The 22,504-nt window shown below is 45.4% G+C and overlaps 1 protein-coding gene across 1 annotated transcript in view; it reads right to left on the reverse strand.

The window, feature by feature from the left end:
• Positions 1-5,313: 5,313 nt before the first annotated feature.
• Positions 5,314-22,504, reverse strand: part of LOC148517819 (RING finger protein 112-like) — an 89,419-nt gene continuing 72,228 nt past the window's right edge. Inside the window, exons 11-13 of the mRNA XM_088478177.1 lie at positions 22,027-22,080; positions 21,416-21,490; positions 5,314-5,700 (exon numbers count right to left, since the gene is read on the reverse strand). Coding sequence (XP_088334303.1) covers positions 5,314-5,700; positions 21,416-21,490; positions 22,027-22,080 — 516 coding nt within the window. The remainder of the gene's footprint in view (positions 5,701-21,415; positions 21,491-22,026; positions 22,081-22,504) is intronic.

A 22,504-nucleotide genomic window follows, 5' to 3' on the forward strand; every position in this document is an offset into this window, starting at 1 on the left:
ATTATCGTGATTGTCAAAACGGTGAAAAGTAACATGTGAAATTTCAGGTATCCTGCGACAGATCGCTGAACATCGATGGTCCCCGGTCAGCATTTCCGAATGGCGGATCGGCGTTTCCTATCTGATTGCAGGATCACGAGATCTTTGATCAGATGTATGGGCACCTTAACTCTAATCCCAAACCTGAATCAGGCCCTATAAATAAATAATAATGACATGATTACAAGAGCACACGTACAGTTTCTTTAGTAATGATGTATAAATCTTCATTAATAACATCCCATTTCCATTGTTAGTGCATAGTTGTGAATGACTTTCATAGGTTAAAAATAGAGATCAGCAAGCCTGGTACCCAGAGAACGGACAACAACCGAATTTATGGGTTCTGAGTTGAACTGAGGGCCTGATTCAGTCGATGGTGGCCCAGTGCGCATGCGCACGACGGAGCCGGCTCCTTCGTGCGCATGCATGAGACCCGGATAGCGATGGGCAAACTGTCGCTCCGGGTCTCGTACCAAAGGGGGTGTGCTGTCGATGAACGCCTCCATTTGGGGACGGCCCCACTGACATCACGAGTGATGTCAGTTGGAGAGATTTTGGCTCTGGGGCTTGCAGCAATGAGACCCTACCACAAGGGTCTTGTCGCAAGCGCGATGGTCGCGATGGTCTTGACCATCGCGACCATCTTCTTGGCCGCTCGCTATAGCTGTGGGTGGTCACCCACAGCTATGCGAGTGGCCAGGGGGCCGCTCTAAAAAACAAGAAGGCCGGCCCTGATTCAGAGCGAGCGCTCTGTCAGAGCGTCCGGCTCTGAATTTGGGCCTGAGTCCTGGTTCAGAGCTGCAGTCAGACCGGAGCTCGGATTCAAAACCAAACTCGGATCTGGACTGCATGTAAGCAGGTCACAACAAGTTCAAATTACATGATTTTAGCTGCTTTTTTAATTTATTTTTTTATCTAAAATATACAGAACCAAAACACGGGGGTCCATGCACATTTCTAGTTAAAAATAAATCTGGTAATCCTGCAATGTATTACAGCAGTGGTTCTCAAACTCGGTCCTCAGCACCGCACACAGGGCCTGATGCAGCACGGATCTCAAGATTGCACATGTACACTCCCGGCTGCTGTGAAATTATACAAATGAATGTGATCACAATGCTACCGCAGCAAGATAAACAGACACCCAGCACTACATTAAGCCACCCCTTCCCTTTGCTCACATCCATAATAGCTAGCAAGACTGCGAAAACATCAGGACAATCAAGTAACATCGGACGCATACGCATACAGTAGTTGTGGATGACCTGACCTCAATATAAACTTCTAGAATTCCTGCAGCAGTGAGAGATCACACTGCGTATGCCGTCGCACTGGCTAATTTATGCACGCACCTGAAACGCCTGTGTTTCATTGACCAATCCCCATCACACCCCCTAACGGTCACTTCCTGTCACTCAAAGGGGATTTAGTCTGGAACCCGACGGTCTAAATGCCGACCGCCGGCTTCCAGACTGCTTTATCCCAACTAGGGACGAATGACAGGTGTCTAAATCTAGACGCCTGTAATTTGCCCGACGTCTGGAGACCGGCGCCCGGCATCCTGATCGAGCAGATGCCGGACGCGCAACGGACAGCCGTGGGGGGGGGGGGAAGAGTTAGGTTTAGGGCTCCCGGGGGAACTTAGGGTTATGCACCCCCCCCGGGAGGTTAGGGTTAGGCTAGGGGGAGGAAGGGTTAGGGTTAAGCACCCCTGGGGGGGAGGTTAGGGTTAGGACTTAGGTTTAGGCAGTGGGGAAGGGGGGGTTAGGTTTAGGCACAGGGGCGGAGGTTAGGGTTAGGCACCCCTAAGGAGGGTTAGGTTTAGGGGGGTTAGGTTAGTAAATACTTACCTTTAGGACAACCGGGATTTCCTTCTTTGTCGGGCAGCCGCTGTCGGGAATTGAACCGCCGGCCACAGGTGGAGATAATTATTTCAGTTGTGATTCTGTGAGGATACCTGGAAAACATGCACTGTTTGGGTCCTGGGGACAGAGTTTGAGAACCTGTGCATTAGAGGATGACCATCTCAGCAATTGATGATTTCTGAATTACAGCAGCAGATATCAGATTGTGGGATCTCAGTGATATCTCTCATTCCTCCTACTCTATCTGTCATACAATATGGAGCAGTCTAATCAGACAGACCAGCTCCCCCTATACTGACACGAGGTCTGGGGCCTGCACATGACAGGATAAATCCTCCCATAGTGTGAGACTCAGGTTATGGTGCTGGCACTAATATAAGACAAAGCTCAGGTTCCTCTTTCCCCTCAGTGCAGAGTGACCACAATCTTGTTACAACTCGGCCGGTCTCAGCCAGACAAGCTGAGGGAGAGATATTGCAGCACTGTGGCTCTCTGGTGATACAGGGCCCAGGCTTGCCGACATTTAGCTCCCTCCTTCCGGGAGGGAGCTCTCGGGCTTACACTGCTGGGGGTGTGACGTGGTGAAGGCCGGTCAGTGAAGAGTCATTGGGGGTGGAGCATGGGGGCGTAACAGCATGATCAAATCTTCGTGGCTCCACCAACTCTTCACAATGCCGCAATTAATGCCATTGTGCACCCGGGGGCAGAGCCACAATGATGCGATTCAGCGTGAATTGAGTCACCGGCCCCCCGCTGCCGGGGATTATACTTACAACCGCGGGGGGGGGGCGCGGACATGTCGCCGGGGGCCAGGAGACTTGCCTGCCTTTCCGGGAGGCCGGGAGCGGCATCCGATTTTCAGGAGGCTCCCGGCCAAATCGGGAGGGTAGGCAGGTATGTACAGGGCCTGATTCAGCAAGGAAAGCAGTTGAAAATTTGCACGCACCCAGCCGATATTTTCGCACTGCACATGCGTATGCATCGCTTTGCACGTGCGTGAACTAGCCATGGCGAATGGGTCAGGATATGCAGCCTTCCGATATTGATTGACAGGAAGTGTCATTTGGGATGGTGATGGGGAGGGGGGGGTCAGGAAAATGCAGGCATGTCTGTGTGTGTGAATGCCATTTTAGGGGCCCTGTATAACTAAGGCAGTGTGGTGGCATATGCAGGCTGACTGCTCGATGCACACAGGAAGTGGCCAAGATCATGCGTGAGGTCAGTTCAACCTCTATTGTGCATGGGTTCAATGGCCCTTGATGGCACCAATGTTTTCACAATATTGAGAACTACTCAGCCTTTGAGTAGGGTAGAGCTTATATCCCCTTCGTGCTAGGGACCTGGAAGTGACGTGAGTGAGGGCAGATGTGCAGTTCATGCCCATTAAGGCTAGCTAACAAGTAAGTTGTCCCCACTTAAACAAGAAAGTTGGCTCCTTTTGCGGGCTCGCTGCGCTCGCCACATGGTTATATTCCCCCTATATGCACACTTGGATGGTAGGGAATGATGCTGGACACTGGCTGATGACGTCAGGGTCCTCTCCGTGAAGAGGATTTAGACACTACCCTTTGAGTATAGGTAAGTGGGCAGTATTGGGTAGTGCTGGGCATCTGCATCTTGTGCTGTGGGTGCTGTGTGTATGCATTGATTAACATATTCTCACACTTGCATCTCTTCATGTATCAGGCCCAGCAGTGCGCTAGATCAAAGTAACAATGCACTCCCGACAGGGTTGTCTTAACAGCAGAGTGGGCCCTGGGCAAAGCAGTGCACTGGGGCTCCTACCCACCCATTCACGGGAAAAAAATTTAAATGGTCAATAAAATTAAACCCTCCTGCATGCCCATTAGACCTCCCACACATGCCGAGAGACTCTGTCTGACTGGTCTGAAGCCGGCGGATGAAATGAGTAGTCGTCACCAGGGGGGGGATGGGGTGGGTGAAGTTAGATCAGAATACAGTGCATCGGCGGCCGACTTCTAAAAATATCACAAATTTACCAACTGGCCGTGGCTGCAGGGGGGCATGTTGGCGGGCCCCTACATGCTTCAGGCCCTTGGGCAAGCCCAATAGAAGAGATGGCCCTGACTCCCGCATCAAATGTGATGCTGATGAGATGCATTGTATGTCCTGTGACTGTGCATACAGAACACACAGCTGCTAGATGTCACTATAACCCAAGCTGTAAGCATCTTCTGTATTGTGTAATGAAATGTGTGCTTTACTACCTAGTCAGTCCTGAATTGTGAGTGACAGAAGATTGTCTGCCCATAGACATTGTCTGCCCATAGATACAGTATAATTAAAAATGAAATCTGTTACAGATTCCAAATTTATCATATGCAAAACTAAAAAAGAAAATCTACGAATAATTCCATATAAATTGTCTTCATATGTGCATGCAGGGGGGGTTTCCGAGTACCTAGAAATCCCCCCTGCCTGCTGATCCATCCACGCAGCTGACCAATTTTTTAAATTTTTTTATTTTAAGGAGCTCAGGCAGGCCGTGTTTGTAATGCGGCAGCTGAGCCTCATAGTCAAATTTCTATGTGCTGGATGCCTGCTTCCTGGATTTGAGTTCCATAGCGTGGAACGCAAATAGAAGGCTGTTCTTTGCAACAGCTAATAGGCACTTTAGGCTGCCATTAGCCAGGAAAGCGGGGGCAGAGTGTATGGAGCTTGTGCTCCAGCCAGGGAACCAATGCGGGCGCAGCATGTAGCTGCGTATGAAATCAAGGGGCGTCCATTTTAGCAGAAGACCAACTCTTAGCAGTGTGGACTGGACAATGGGCAATGCCAAGACCGACTCGCCAAAGCTGTGGTAAGTGCAGCATAGCTCAGAGCATACTCAGCATGCTCCAAGTGGTAGTAGAGGTAGCTAGCTGCCATATGCATGGATCACGGTGCTGCCCAAAGTGCCCTGCCTTCTATGTGGCCGCACTGTTCGCACACCGTTGTTATGGCCCTGGTTTAGTGTGGGGTTTTTGGTCATTTTGGCAAACCAACCATTTAATAAAGTCAAAATTGATGACAAAAAACCCCCCCATAAACCCAACTTTAGAACATTGGAACACCTATCAAATTTTTTCACATAGTCAAGTACAGAATAGCAGATTTATTAATGGTGGTTTTAGTGACTGCAAAAGCAGGAATAACTGGGGAGGGGTACACTGTATATCTTAACTTCTATTTACCGTTGATTAAGTGAAAGTTCAAAACCTTGGGACTATATAGGAGCAAAAAATTACTGACATCGACGTCGGATTTCATTTGAAGCTGAAATACACTGTATGATATAAGTAGACATTTTTTACACATCAATACGCCATCTGTGTTGGTTCTGTTTGTATTTGGTTTAGAACCAAAACTGATTATTAGTAAATTTACCCCGTGGATTCTCGTTTTTTCACCATCTGAACATGCTCCTTAGACGGTATACACCCTGTGCAGTCAGACCTGTTGCAATGGACCCCAGTGTGACTCCTCCTCCAATTGCACCAGCTGCAGCCACTACTCCAGCAGCAAAACCTGCTATCGGAGCTGCAACCACACCAATGGCTACTGAACCCGCTCCTGCTGCTGCACATTTTATATAGCGCTTGGTGTGCCGGGTACATGCTTTCTCCTGTTCTTGCTTCATAAGAGTTTCAAACTCATTCACAAGCGGCTGCTTCTTCCTTTCATCACCTTTCAGGCGGCTCTTGTACTTGCTGAGAAGGATAACAGCCTCTTTACTGAGTTTAATCCTTAACGTAATGGTTGTAGTTTCCAGGACGCGATATATAGCTGGGGTCTAGTGAAGAGCAAGAAGCTGGTTTAGCACAAATAATCAGTGGCAGACTAGAACATGAAGAGACCACAGGGGAACACAATAATAGAGGCCCACAAAGGGGTGTGGCCAGTCACTGGAGGGGTGTGGTCAACTATAATGCACAAAAGTATTTGTATAATTTATTACCTTTTGTATACTAAAAATAGAATATTTTAAAACTCTGTCTCTCTCGCTGTGTATATATATATATATATATATATATATATATATCCATAATCAGAATGGCACTCACACATTATGAACAGCCAGCTTGGTAGGGTGCAGGTCTCAGGTTACCCAGCAGAATCCATCCACCCGTAGCCATAATATATTCAATGAATAGAGAGAGCACTCACCAGTCTTCAAAACTGTAGACAAACACGTTTTAATGACTCACAACATCAGGACAACAAGTTCAGAAGTCGACGTTTTGGGCCAAGCAGGGCCCTTTGTCAAGACCAGAACACCACTGCCAAGAGTGTAAAAGTGATGAGCCCTACCAGTTGGCCAAATAGGCCTATAAGTACCAGAGGCCACCTGTATGACCACACCTCCTAATTAGATAAAGGAAACACCATCACTGTTATTAAATGCTCTTAAAGCACTGCAATACTTAAAGTGGATCAACCTACACGCCACTGTCACACATATATAACCATTTTGGGACTCCAATTACATTAATCAACAGGTTAGCATCACAGTTTTGCTTCATTGGTATCCATTGCAGCCATCCGGCGTGTTTTCCACCTTGCTAGAACGCAAAACCGGAAGTGACACACCGCGATTTTCACATGGATATTGGGGAGGCCACAATCAGATGCTGCCAGATGGTAAACCTTCTAGCCTCCTAGACACCCAGACAGCCCCGCCAGACAGCGGTAGCTGTCACAGAAGGCAACCTCACAGCCCTCACAGCTCCAACTCTACATACATGGACTCAAACAGCCCCAAATCATTGCCCCGCCCCCTGCTGTCAATCATTCCATCACTCTCACCAGTGGAACGCAAGCCATTACCATAGTGATCAAATCTCTTCAGACAGGAAGTGTCCATATATGTGGCCTTAGGACAACTAGACAGCGGATCTTCATAATCTGAACATAATAGCATGTAAACATATTATAATAAATATGTATATCGGCATAATTATGCATACATACACATATTCAACAAACAAACATAACCCCATATACATACATATACAAACATATTTATAAATACCCCAGTGGAACACATAGGCACATAACACTTCAGCACCACTAGGTGCATATAGCTGCATACAGCTTCCAGACATAAACACCCCTAATCAATTGAGGGTGATAGAAAAAATAATATCGGCTAGATAAAGATATTCAGTGGATTCATCTAATTTAATCCTTTTGGAGCCACCGTGTCCAATTTAATGGAACCATCTAGCGTCTCTTTTAAGAAGTTGCAAACATCTGTCACCACCTCAGGTCAATAGTGGGATCCAATCTATAATCATATAGCGCAATGTGGTCAATTGGTGGTGTTTTTTCAAAAAATGTAGCGCCACAGGCATATCCGAGGTGCCATTAGTATAGGCAAGGCGTATGGAGGAACGATGTGTCATCCGCTCCTTGAAATTTCCCCACATACATTAACCCACAAGGGCATGTGAGAAAGTAAATCACATGATCCAAATTGCAGGTCAATCTATGTTTCAAGAAGATCTTTTGTCAACTGTGTGGCTGGCAAAAAAAATTATGTTATGTTTGTTTGTTGAATATGTGTATGTATGCATAATTATGCCGATATACATATTTATTATAATATGTTTACATGCTATTATGTTCAGATTATGAAGATCTGCTGTATAGTTGTCCTGAGGCCACCTATATGGACACTTCCTGTCTGAAGAGATTTGATCACTATGGTAATGGCTTGCGTTCCACTGGTGAGAGTGATGTAACGCAAGCAGTGTGCTGATTGACAGCAGGGGGCGGGGCGATGATTTGGGGCTGTTTGAGCCCATGTATGTAGAGTTGGAGCTGTGAGGGCTGCAAGGCTGCCTTCTGTGACAGCTACCGCGGTGTCTAGGAGGCTAGAAGGTTTACCATCTGGCAGCATCTGATTGTGGCCTCCCCAATACCCATGTGAAAATTGTGGTGTGTCACTTCCGGTTTTGCGTTCCAGCAAGGTAGAACGCACGCCGGACGGCTGCAATGGATACCAATGAAGCGAAACTGTGATGCTATCCTGTTGATTAATGTAATTGGAGTCCCAATATGGTTATATATGTGTGACAGTGGCGTGTAAGTTGATCCACTTTAAGTATTGCAGTGCTTTAAGAGCATTTAATAACAGTGATGGTGTTTCCTTTATCTAATTAGGAGGTGTGGTCATACAGGTGGCCTCTGGTACTTATAAGCCTATTTGGCAAACTGGTAGGGCTTATCACTTTCACACACTTGGCAGTGGTGTTCTGCTCTTGACAAAGGCCCCTGCTTGGCCCAAAACGTCGACTTCTGAACTTGTTGTCCTGATGTTGTGAGTCATTAAAACGTGTTTGTCTACAGTTTTGAAGACTGGTGAGTGCTCTCTCTATTCATTGAATAAATATATATATATATATATATATATAATATCTACTCCTGTGCAAGGCAGTCAGTTGTGTGAGCAGTGGTTAGTTGTGGTAGGCATAAAGGGGTCATGTAGGCAGTGTAGTGTTTGGTATGGAGAGGCCAGGGGAATAGTACAAACAGCAGAAATGTAGTGGTGAGTATGGAGGGGTCAGGGAGGTAGTGTAGATAGGTAGTGGTGAGTATGGAGGGGTTAGGGAGGTAGTGCAGATAGGTAGTGGTGAGTATGGGGGGGTCAGGGAGGTAGTGCAGATAGGTAGTGGTGAGTATGGAGGGGTCAGGGAGGTAGTGTAGATATGTAGTGGTGAGTATGGGGGGGTCAGGGAGGTAGTGTAGATATGTAGAGGTGAGTATGGGGGGATCAGGGAGGTAGAGTAGATATGTAGTGGTAAGTATGGAGGGGTCAGGGAGGTAGTGTCGATAGGTATTGGTGAGTATGGAGGGGTCAGGGAGGGTTGTGCAGATATGTAGTGGTATGTATGGAGGGGTCAGGGAAGTAGTACAGATATGTAGAGGCAAGTATGGAGGGGTCAGGGAGGTAGAGTAGATATGTAGTGGTAAGTATGGAGGGGTCAGGGAGGTAGTGTAGATAGGTAGTGGTGATTATGGAGGGGTCAGGGGGTAGTACAGATATGTAGTGGTATGTATGGAGGGGTCAGGGAGGTAGAGTAGATAGGTAGTGGTGAGTATGGAGGGGTCAGAGGGTAGTACAGATATGTAGTGGTAAGTATGGAGGGGTCAGGGAGGTAGAGTAGATATGTAGTGGTGAGTATGGAGGGGTCAGGGAGGTAGTGTAGATAGGTAGTGGTGAGCATTGGGGGGTCAGGGATGTAGTGTAGATATGTAGTGGTAAGTATGGAGGTGTCAGGGAGGTAGTGTAGATATGTTGTGGTAAGTATGGAGGGGTCAGGGAGGTAGTGTATATAGGTAGTGGTGAGTATGGAGGGGTCAGGGAGGTAGTGTATATAGGTAGTGGAGTATGGAGGGGTCAGGGAGGTAGTGTAGATATGTAGTGGGAAGTATGGAGGTGTCAGGGAGGTAGTGTAGATAGGTAGTGGTGAGTATCGAGGGGTCAGTAAGGTAGTGTAGATATGTAGTGGTAAGTATGGAGGGGTCAGGGAGGTAGTGTATATAGGTAGTGGAGAGTATGGAGGGGTCGGGGAGGTAGTGTATATAGGTAGTGGTGAGTATGGAGGGGTCAAGGAGGTAGTGTAGAGAGGTAGTGGTAAGTATGGAGGGGTCAGGGAGGTAGTGTAGATAGGTAGTGGTAAGTATGGAGGGGTCAGGGAGGTAGTGTAGATATGTAGTGGTAAGTATGGAGGGGTCAGGGAGGTAGTGTAGATAGGTAGTGGTGAGCATGGGGGGGTCATGGAGGTAGTGTATATAGGTTATGGTGAGCATGGGGGGATCAAGGAAGTAGTAGTAAGCATGGATGTTTCAGATAAGTAGTGGTGCACCGCCCAGTAACTCTTGCAATTCTGGTTATGGTAGATGAGACCACTACACATGTATTAACATTATGCCACAGTGTAGTGCCCCCAAAATTATGCCACAGTGTAGTGCCCCCCATATTATACCACACTGTAGTGCCTACAAATTACCTGTACTGCCCACACATTATGCCATCTGTAGTTTCCACACATTATGCAACTGTAGTGCCCCCCATATTATACCACACTGTAGTGCCTCCCACATTATTCCACTGTAGTGCCCACACATTATGCCACACTACAGTGCCCCCACATTATACAACACTGTAGTACCCCCACATTATACTACACTGTAGTGCCCCACACATTCTGCCACCTGAAGTGCCCCACACATTCTGCCACCTGAAGTGCCACACACATTATGCCACACTGTAGTGCCCACACATTATGCCACAATGTAGTGCCACACATTATGCCACACAGTAGTACCCTGCCACATTATGCCACACTGTAATGCCCTGCCACATTATGCCACAAAGTAGTGCCCGCACAGTGTACTCACCAAAAGCCACAGTAGCCTCAGGCAGCCAGCAGAGCAGCAGTCACAGCCTCACAATGAGTCACACTTATGAGGCTGTGCTGCTGCTTATCTTCATGGCTCAGAGGAGCATGTGATGGGCTCCTCCAATCAGAGCTCAGCACATGCCCCTCTACTCTGTCCCCCCCTGCAGAGACTACAGAGATATATTACCCAGTAGTGCACTGCTGCGCTAAGTCTTACTGCAGTGTGCTCAAGTTCCCTGCATGTAGCTGCAGACCGGTTCAGTCACAGCATTGATGACTGCCTGGCAAGCAGCTGCAAAGCATCCTACTATGAATGATTGGTACCATAGACCACGTTCTCCAGTGATAGAGGGCGTGGCTTTAAATCACAGGGGATTTCACCAAATCCCTGGCTGCCAAGACCGATCCTGCAAATAATAATAATAATAATAATAATAATAATAATAATAATAATACAGGTTGAGTCCCCGATATCCAAAATGCTTGGGACCAGCGGTATTTTGGATAACGGAATATTCTGTATTTTGGAATAATTGCATATTATAATGAAAGGTCTTGGGAATGGGACCCAAATATACACACATAATACATATATGTGTTATATACACCTTATACACACAGGCTGCAGGTAATTTTATACAGTATTTTTAATAATTTGTGCCTTAGACAAAGTTTGTGTACATTGAACCATCAAAAATGAAATGTTTAATTTTCTCAGTCAAGCCAAAAAAATTCTGTATTTCGGAATATTTGGATATGGGAGACTCAACCTGTAATAATAATAAATAAACTAGTGTTCAAGAAAAGATTTACAAAAAAATGTGGGAGTGCCATTCCGTATGGAAAACAATTTACAAATAAGTGTTATTTCGTCTGTTGGCTTCTGGTGGAAATAATGCAAAGTGTTTGGTAACTGCCCTCACACACATTATGGGGTCTATTTACTAACTGGAGTTAAGGGCTCCAAGAACTCACCTGCACATAAAATCCAAGTACATACCGCCTCTCGATATGTATTAATGGAATTTCTGGACTGAGCTGCCTGTAGCGTTAAATCTGAGGTCTACCATTGCACTGCCATAGGCTCCTAGCGTTAAGTGCCTCAGAAGTTATCAAGCTATGTTAAATGCTTACTGCATCCTGTCTTCTCCCCTGGAGCTTTGTGTCCACCGTCCCCGTCCTCTCTGACTTTAAAGTAAAGTTTAAATAAAGCTGTGCTATGACACAAATGTTGAAAAACAAGATCATCAAGTAATTTTAGCACATAAGTTAATAGCTGTATTGCAGTGATCTGGTTGTATAGTAACTAGAGATGAGCAGTTTGAATTCCTTGCAATCCAAACCTAACCAAACCTCAGATCTCCCTGGCTGCCTCAGATCCATATCCGAGACTAAGCCACAAGATCACACTGTTGGATCTCATAATTTTGGCTCCGGTGCTAATTTCAAAAGTCCTATTGATATTAATGGGCTGACCACTGATTGGCTGGGAAAGCCTTCTGTCACGGCTCTCAGCCAATCAGCACTTCCCCATAGATTTCAATAGAGCGGATGCATGCAAGATGGTGGCCCCTACCACACTGAGGACACTGCTGCGCACAATGGAAACACCCCTCTCACCCCAGCACTGCTGACACCACCGGCACCCCTGCACTGCCAACACCACCAGAACATTGCCGGCACACCTGCACAAAGAACACCACCGGCACCCCTGCACTGCCAACACCACCAGAACATTGCCGGTACTACTGCACTGCTGGTACCCCTGCACTGCCGACAACACCGGCACCCCCGTACTGAGGATACTGTCGGCAATCCTGCACTGCCAACACTACCGGCACTTCTGCATTGCTGATACCACCAACACTCCCGCATTGAGGACAATGCTGCCACTGCACAGATTGGGCACTGAGAATAGGCATGTGTTGGGTCATGTGCACTTGTGTAGGGGGCATCCACATCTGCTGTTGCTACTTTACACTAGGTTTAAGGTTTTTTTTTCCTTTGCTGTTTGTTAACTACTAAAACTTTTGAGCTGTGATATTCCACACACTATTCTAAGTACATTTCTGTGTTGTATTGTTTATTATTGAAAAGTACTTGTGAGTTGGTTCGAATGGTTCGAATGGACCGTCAACAGAAATCTCGGGGCCCGGTACAGTGATGTCTCTGGCGGCCCCACCTTCTTGCCACCACACCTGATCCCGCACATCCCTCCCCTGCATGTGTGATATGTGAAGCATGATAATGTAAGCTGAAAGATATGCCAGCCCTTAAATTAAGGATGGGGAACCTTTTTTTCTGCCGAGGACCATTTTGATATATATAACATAATTTGCAGTCCCGGTGCAGGCCACGCCCCCTCCATGGTGACATCACATGGGGAAGGGCCACAATTGCAGGTGATTACAGCAATGCCCGAAGCATCATGAGGATGCTCTGTGGAGCTGTAAGGGCAGCGGTGTGACCATCTGAAGCATCCTAAGGACACTCCAGGCAGCACTGCTGCATAGATTCTGGCTGCAGGGTGCCATTCTAGGATACCCTGCTAGCCAGATGAGGCTAGCAGAAAAAAGCTCAGAGGGCCAGACCAAATGATTCAGGGGGCCTTATACGGCCCCCGGGCCTGAGGTTTCCCATCCCTGATTTAAACAAAGTAAAAAATACACTATGACTTACCACAAAGTCTCTGTGTCACTGTTGATGCAGGCTGTAGTTCTCGTCTGCAGTCTCTTGCAAGGTCTTCTTGATGTCAGTGCTGTGGATGCCACAGGGGTAGGATGGATGGTGTCTGCAGCCATCCACAGTACTCAGCCCCTCATCACCTTCCTCAAATTCGGCCTCTCATCACCATCCTCAGTCCAGAAGCCCCTGTCACCTTTCTCAATCCCCAGCCCCCATCCCCTATCACCTTCTACCCTCAGCCACCCATCACCTTCCTTTGCTTCTTTGGCCTTCTTCGATCCCCAGGCACTATTGCCTTCCTATGTTTCCAACTCCTGTCACCATCTGCCTCCAACACCTTCCTCTATCCCCAGGCACCATCACCTTCGTCTGCATCCAGCCCATCACCATATGCCCCAGCCCGCATCACCTTCCTCTGTCCCAGCCTCCTTCATCTTCCTCTGCCCCCTTCACCTTCCTCTGCTTCCAACCCCTGTCACCTTCTGCCCCAGCCCCCATCACTTTTGTCTGCATCCAGCCTCCTGCATCTTCCTCAATCACCAGGCACTGTCACATTCTGCCCTCAGCCCGTCACTTCCTTGGCCCCCTGCACCTTCTTCTATCCCCAGCCCTAACAGGAGCCTCGACTACTTACCACCTGATGGCTGGTCGAGGATTCATCCACTTCCGTCCGGGCAGGGAAGATGTGCGGCGACGTGACTAATGATGTCACGCATTCGTGTTGCAGTCAGATGTAAAGGTCATGCCTGGGCCGGGCCACAGCTGAGCCATCTAGAAGAGCCCTGCTCTGCCTAGGCCAGGCTACAAGGGGGCTGGGCGGCAGTGGCTACAGTTCCCATCTGGATCTCAGGGCCCCTCTGGACCTTTGGGCCCAGTACGGGTGTCCCTTTAGTCCACCCCTAATGCTGGGCCTGAGTGCCGCTGCTCTGTTGCTTTGTTTGGCCAGCCAGCCTTTGGCCTATGTTGGTGAACAATAGTGTAAGCAGTGAGGTGGACAAAATTGACTGGAAATCAATGTTATTGAGGTTTATAATACGCTAGGATTAAAAAGGCTCAAATTATGTGATTTAGCTTTTTTGTAATTTTTTGGGGGAAAAAAAACAAAATTGTACAACAAATTAGAACCAAAACCAGCAAAAATGGTCCGACGCACATCGTTAATAGTTACTGGGTAGAACAACTGAAAAATTACACTTAACACAGCAGCCTGGACATTCAAATGGTGACTCCAAACATGGGCAATGAGTTGCTTCATCCAAGCAGAATATACAAGTATGAATATTTATTTGAAGCTCACACAGGGCCTCATTCTGAATTGAATGCACTGCCAATGTCAGGCACACATTTGAGTTGCACTATGCATGCGTCCAGATTGTGATCACACAGAGTCGCAGTTACGATTGAGATGCATGGTCTTAGAAATGTATAGAAACTAGAGATGTGCGTTGACCCACGGGTAATGGTTTGGGATCTGGATTTTTTCTTAGTTATCAAAACAGCTAAAATCATAAAATTTGGGCTGGTTTTTGTTCCTAGAGTATCATTAACATCAATTTCCACTTAATTTTGACCACCTCACAGCTCACAATATTGTTCACCAATATTGTACAAAGGTTGACTGGCTAAACAAAGAAACAGAGCAGCAGCACAAACACACAAAGCAGTTTAAAAGAATATAACACATTCATGAAACATTGTAGCACAGCAGTGGCAGACAGGATGGCAGTTTTATAAACTAGATGACCCCATAGAAAGAATGTTTTTATTAATCTGACAGAGACTCAAGGGCAGTACAGGAAAATGAAGGTGGAGCATGTAGTGGAAGGCAGGTAAAGCATTCATTTATTGATTGAGAAAATAAAATTTGAGATGTGGCCTTGCGAGAGCTGTTTTGTAGCAATTAAGAAGAGAAAAGGCCATAAAAGAATACTATGTTAATAGCCAAAGATTCCTAACAAGGGTTGCAAGAGAAGTTGGTTATATGACCCCCCTCCTCCCCCCTTCTTTATTGACTAACACACCCCTGTAGTACATTTATGAGGTGCACCAGAGAGTCTGGGTATGAGGGGATATAGCCCGGAGACCTGGGGTAGTACAGGAAATGGAGCTGTAATATGTAGTAGAAGGCAGGTAAAAAATAATGATCAATTGATTCATTAAAAAAAATTTAATTGAGATGTGGCTTTGCCAGAGAATTTTTGCAGAAACTGAAACTAGAAAAGACCATAAAAGAATATAAAGTTAATAGCCAAGGATTCCTAACAAGGATTGCAAGGGAAGCTGGACATTTTATCCCCCCTCCTTCTTACTTACTAATTTGGTAACACATTCCTGTAGTACATTTAAGAGGTGCACAAGAGAGCATGTAGTGGAAAGCTGTTAAAAAGAATGATTCATTCATTTAAAAAAAGTTAAAATGTAGACATGGCCTTGTATCTCCTTGTTCATATTATAATATTTTACTAAATAATATATAATAATACTAAATATGCTCCATAATTCTCTTAATGTTTTTATATTTTGTGGGGTACCACATTATTTCTGGTAAAAATGTTTTACAAATTAGTACAATGCGAAAGAGCAATAGCCCAAAAAAAAGTTTGTGAATGCAAAAGAGACTGTTATCAATGCACACAAACAGCCCATAATAAAAAGAAAAGTGGTGTAAGATGGAATTGTACTTGGTATTTTGTATATTAAAAAGGACATACACAGTTTAACAAACCAAGTAGTTGTCACAAGCCACCGCGCTGCCAATGCTGTGCGGGGTGAATGCCGGGCAAGCGTTCGCTGAATCCTGAATCTACTCCTTCCTCCTGTTAGGATCTGTGTTTGCAGTCCATGTTTTGATTGCTGCTGAGGCTCTACACTAATTACTGCCTGTCTGTGTGCAGTGTCAGGTGCATGCTGATTGATTCTCCTGTCTGTGCACAGCCCAGGTGCACTGGTCTCTGATTAATGAGTAGTGTTCAAGTTGGGCCCTGTTTTTGTTAAATTCCAGCAAGCCCTTCACTCCATGTCGGTGATAGAGTAAAACTGGCCATCCACTACTATACAATTTTCTGTCAGATATCTGTCCAATCTGGCTGGTTGGAACGAAAACCTGGCAATGTGTGGGAACAAATGACAGTCGATCATATGGTTTTAAACACTGGAAAAAGGACAAAAAAAATTGTACAAATTGGTTACATTTGTGTTTTTTAACCAATTTGTGTGAACAACCATTTCTGGGTATTTTCCAGTGTTTGCGAGCAAATGGACGATTGTCATTTACTCCCATACATTACCAGGTTTTCATTCCAACCAGCCAGATTTGACATATATCTGACAGAAAATTTGTATAGTGGATGGCCAGCTTTACTCGTGCTTCTGGTTATTCCAGTCTCCTGTTTGTTCAGTCGAGTATCTGTGTCCAGTTTAAGTATTATTCACTGCCGTTTGTTCCATCCAGGCACCACAATCTGCATTCCATCTGCTGTGTGCTGCTTGAGTCATCTAAGCAGCACAGTGTGTCATCCCAGCGGTTCAGAGTACACCTCTGTCTTGGGCGCAGGCCAGCGTCTGGCGGCTAGTGTCATCCCGGCGACACTGGTCACATCTCAGCGTCTCAAGTGCGCAATCTGGTGCACCGATGCCAGTGTCAACCCGGCGACATTGGTAGCATCTTAGCATCCCAAGTGCACAATCCGGTGCACCAACGCCAGTGTCAACTCGGCGACATTGGTAGCATCACAGCATCCCAAGTGTGCAATGCAATGCACCAATGCCAGTGTCAACTCAGCAACATTGGTAGCATCTCAGCGCCTTGTTCACATTTTCTTAAAGGGACTCACTAGCCCTCAAGGCTGCCTCCATGGCCCAAAGGCTGCCACACATTTTCGGCCATTAGGCCACAACTAACCACAGAATTCCAGAATTTCATTGTGTTATGTGCCATTTGAGCCGTTCATCCTGGTGAATCAAATTAAGAAGTCAGACATACTTAGCGGAATCAATTCGTTCAATTTTCTCCTTCAGTTTCTTTAGCTGCTTTTCGAGTAATTTTATATGGAAATTACCTGACTCAAGCTGCCAGTGTCTGAACTCACTTCATTAGTTACTACTTCAAATTGTTTTAGTAGCATGCATAAAATAGAGAGTATTCTACAGTGTGCTGGACTAAGGTATATCCCCCTATTCTCCCTTTTTCATGGATTGTTGTTCAGGTTTGTATGGCTTGTTGCTGTTTTTACATTCACCAAAGCATATAAAGGATGTAACTCCACATGGTCTTCTTGCAGTTGCTGCAATTTTCCTCACCTGATTACTGAATACCAAAAATGTCCAGAATTTTTTCTGGGCACAGACAGCACCTCTGGTATGCCCCTTTAATTTTTAAAATCAATTCTGAACCACCAAGTTTATTGTATGGGCAAAACAAAGGACGTGTTCAAAATCACCCAGCTGTAATGCTCTCACAATATTTCTGGCGTTGTCAAAATTCACAAACCCTGAGGAATGTCCAAGTGGGGTAAGCCATTTTGCAATAACTTCCCTGAGTTTTTCTAAGAGGTTTAGTCTATTATTCTTCCTACTGAAGCTGGTGATACAGAGAGTAGCCTGCCTCCAAATGAGCTGGCATTTGTGGATGCTGCTGCTGTTCATGTTGCTTAAAGGTGCCCATCCACTAGATGATTAAATTGAACGATAATGATATTGTTATCGTTCAATCGTTCATTAATCATTCGCAAATCGTTTGCAAATCATTTAGAAAAATATCTAAAATGACCAGCGATGCACGCTCCCGCTGGTCGTTTAAACATCTATTGATGGGCAAACATGCTGGACAACCTGATGTTAACATCAGGTGCAGCATGTTTGCAGATGATTGATGTGCTTACACTGAACGAGCAGGCACATCACAGACTGACAAACGATGTTTTGATGTCTTCTAGTGGATGGGCACCTAAAGGCAATACACACAACCACTGGGCTGTCACAGTAAAATAATCTTTAGTTTGTCCTTTTCCACTTGTCCACATATCTGTGGTTAATTGGACAGTGGGTACAACAGCATTTTGAAGGCCACTAATTAAGTTTTTCTTAATGTCCATATACAGGCTGGGAATTGCTAGTTAAGTGGAATCTAGACAGGATTTGGTAGCAGGGACACAGGACCTCAATTAATAGTCTAAAATCCACTGCATTGCTGGTGGATAATGGATGCAGATCTAATGCTAGCATAGCTGTTATTTGTGTCATTGATTCGCTGTGATTGGGTAACAGCTGCCATACTTGCTTTCTCTTTCAAAGGAATACTTAACAGTCTTGTTTTGTTTAAACTACTACTAGTAGTAGTCTTCTTGGTCCCCTTCTGGGATAAAGAGCCACTACCTACATCAGCAGCAGCAGGCTTAGCCAGGGGCGCCAAGAGGGGGAGGGGGGCCAGGTACTATTTACCTGGCCCGGTCTTGCTAGAGGGGCCTGGGTCAGGGGCTGCCCCCCCTCCCTCATAGCAACCCAGCACACAGCGTTTGCAGGGATGCAGTGGGAGAATGCTCACGGTTGCTGCAGCAGCCAGAGCACTCTCATATGGCTGTGGGGGGGTGCAATCACACTGATCATGCCCACCCTCACTTAGTGCCGGGCGGGTGCCCCCTCCCAAGCATGCAGCACCGCTATGCTGCAAAAAGTGTTTTGTTTTTTTTTTGTCAAGGGGTCCCCCCCTTCACCTGGGCCCAATCGGGTTCTCTACGGCCCTGGGTGCTAATCAAGTATTCTTCTGAGATTTCCTGGATAGGGACTCAGTTAGCCTTTTCAAATTGGATGTAAGACTACTTTTGCTCATTATTGAGGATAATGATGAAGGTGCTGGTGGTGACAATTGCAGGTGCTTGGATCTAGCAGAGGGAAGGGAGATAGCTGACTCTGGACTGCTTGTTGTTACTTTTGTAGTATAAGTTTGTGATTTTGACAAATTAATGTCATGCACACACTGCAAATGATGTATCAGGGAGAAATTTCCTAGATCTGTGGTTCTCAAACTCAGTCCTCAGGACCCCACACAGGTCACGTTTTCCAGGTCACCCAGCAGGTGCAGAGGTGTACTCATTACTCACTGATACATTTTAAAAGATCCACAGGTGGAGATAATTATTTAATTTGTGATTCTGTGAGGATACCTGGAAAATATGCACTGTTTGGGGTCCTGAGTACCGAGTTTGAGAACCGGTGTCCTAGAGGTTAAAGGTCACACCTCTACTTACTGTGACTTTACAAAATCTACAGATGGCAAGACAATTGCCATGTCCGGATTTGGGTAAAAATAATTCCACACATACTATAATGGGTGGATTTTTTTTGTTTTGCCCAGACATGACAATGGCCTGCTTCTTATCATAAGCAAGAACTGATTCCACTGGTGCCTCACTTACACAAACAACATCCTCATCATCAACATCCTCATAATCAGCATCCTTATCATCAATATCCTCATTAGCGTATGCGTCAGTTACACAAATATCACCCTCATCCTGCCGCACTTCTACTGTAGCATTCTCACTGTCCAGGTCAGCAAATTCATGACTTGTGCTGCTCATCCCTACATTGGCAAAGGGTGCAAAAATGGATGAAGGAGGCAGGTCAGGCTCACACATAATAACTTGTGAACACACTAGGGGCTCTATTCATCATGTTACTTAGCAGGGTCCGAACACCGATAATTTACATAATTACTCAATGCGAGTGCCGCAGCAGTTCATCATTGCTCTGGTGCAGAAATAGCTGATCCGAAAATCAGCTGTCTCCCCGGAACGTTCCACTGCATAATTTCAGAGCAGTGTAACTAATGCGCATGTGTGACCTACAGGTCGGACAGGCATACAAGAGCCCTGGAGTCCAGCGGAAGGTGCCGCACTGGGGCGAAGGGGTCTTTGCAACTCGGGACTCCTTCCCGTAGGGAAGGAGCAGGTTGTGGGAAAAATATAGAGGTGAGAATTGGTTAAGGGCATTGAAGGAGAATTTTAATTAGGTTCTGAGAGGGAAAGAAAGCCACTTGAGTGTTTGGCAGAAGGAGGAACAAAGGTGCTCCTAATAGAGAGGAAAATAATGATGGCAGCAGAGTTATGACTAGACTGTAGTTGGAAGCAAAAGATTGGTAGGCCAATGAGATATGGATTACAGTGATAAAAATGTAAGAATATGAGAGCATGCATGATGGTTTTAGTAGATTACAGGTTATGAAAAATGCTGATCCTTAAAATATTAGGAGACCTGGAGGATGACTGAATTTGGTGTGTAAAAGAGTTGTTTAAGTATTGTCAATGGTGTTGGAGAAAGGAGAGGTGACCTTGGTGGGGGTGATATTCTAACTTTACAGTTTCAGAGCGGTTTAGCTTGAAGGAGCATTTTATATCTTAAAATAATCAGGCCCAGTGTCATTGAGGTCATTAGAGTGGATCATTTGAAGTAGTAGAATGAGTTCTTAATGGTATCAAATTCCACCTTGAGCTGAAGAAGGATCAGTAGCGACTTTAGCGAGGGCAGCTTCAGTTGAAAAGAGTAGTTAGAAACCAAATTGATGAGGATTAAGGAGGGTCAAGGAGAGAGTGTGCGGAGAGGATGGAGGTGAACCAGGTGATTCTGAAGATAAAGTGATAGACAAAATCAAGTTCACAGAGGATGGAGGGGAGAAGAAGGGAAGGGGAGATATAGAGGTTTGGAGCATTGGGAGTAGATGAGAGATTTAAAGTAAGACTTCTTAGAAATTGAGAGAACATTGCTACTGTATAGAGAGAATAAAGAGAGAACAAATTTGAAGTAGATAAAGTCAGTGAGATGGCAAATTTCTCGAGAGGTGCTTAGAGGAGTAAGATAATTTTTGAAAAAAATCATGCCAGAGTGGATTGCCAAGGTTTGAGGAGGGGACCATCCTATGTTAATAGTTGCAGATTAGGCAGTAGAGACAAGGGCAGAGCTAATAGTGGCAGATGAGGCAGTAGCGCCAAAGGTAGTTAGGGTATGGTTTTAGAGGGAGACAGCCCATTAGGACAAGAGATGATAGAGATGGTGAAGAAATGAGAGACCAAGGAGGAGAAACTGGAGTAATCCAGAATGTCAATGTTCTGTGTTGTAAGAGAGAACTTTTGAGAGAGAGGGATAGGAATAGCTGAAGGAGAGGAGGTGGTCAGAAAGAGAGTGAGGTGGGAGTTGTAGTCAGATACAGCACAGAGCTGAGTGAAGACCAACTCGAAGGAGAAGACAATGTTGTAGGAGGATGAATGGTTGATTGAGAGAGGCCAAACAAGGAAGAGAGGGTGATAAGTTTTGACGTAGCAGGGTAAGTGGTGTCAATAATTGGATATAGAAGTAAGTTAGAATAAGGGATATGTTCAGGGGAGTGTATATTACTGTATATACCAGCCGCAGCTACTTTACCTCATTTATTATGAATTCCTGGAATTCCTTTTTGTTGTCATTCAAGTTCTTCTGATTTTCAAGTGAATAGTACAACTGGAGAGACAACCAAACCATATTGTACAGATGATCAGACATGACATAAGTAAGATAATTAGACATGTGTAATAAGGTGGTGTGTGCTTGTGTGTAGTATAATAATGTGTAGCATGAAATGTTATATTTCTACGGTGTGTTTCATCATCAGTGACAGCATCCGTTCTATAGAGTGTAAGCCTGTGAGCAGGGTCCTCTTACCTACATGTCTGTCTGTTATTTCCTAGTCTAGTTTTACTACTTTTGTCTTCTAAATTGTAAATTTCAAGGTGATACACTGGTGCTACATGAGTAACTGGTAATAATAGTAATACACGTTACTCCAGTTATCTTCACTTTATGTTACTATTAAGAAAACATCTCTACAAAGCCATATGTCATCCTGATCTGCATCTCTGTACACAGGAATAAGCCCCAACCAAACTTACTCCTCTGTAATGCTATAATTATACTGTATTCAGACAGCAAGAGACTGAAATAGCACCCCCAGTGGTCAAATCATGAACATATGTTACTAAAATCTACCACATTATTACCTTCATAGGGGATCCAAAGCTGTAATGTTTATTCTGCAGCACACTGACAAAATCCTGGAACAAAATAAAGACATGATTTTCAAACTCAATTTAATAAAGGGTTGGGTACAGGATAATGGTGCTCAAAATCCCGATGCCAGCATCCTGACAGTATTAGGATACCAACACCTGTCGGTGGGTACCCTAACCCTCCCCCTCTCCCTACCCTACCTTACCCACTTCCTAAACCAAATCTCCCTCCCTTAGTGCCTAAATATAACCTCCCCCTCTCTGCACCCTAAACCTATCTCTGAGCCTCCCCCTAGTGACTAACCCTAACCCCCCCCCTAAACCCGCTACTTACCTTCGGTATGTCCGTGGTCGGGATGTCAGTGCCAGGATTCTGACAGAGGTCAGGATTCCAGTGCTGCTATTCTAAGCTCCAGCATCCCCTTAGTCGGGATATTGACCGGATCCAATAATAAACTCTCATTAGACA

Source organism: Taudactylus pleione, unplaced genomic scaffold (assembly GCF_031769625.1).
Source record: "Taudactylus pleione unplaced genomic scaffold, aTauple2 ptg000209l, whole genome shotgun sequence".
Classification (NCBI taxonomy): Eukaryota; Metazoa; Chordata; class Amphibia; order Anura; family Myobatrachidae; genus Taudactylus; species Taudactylus pleione.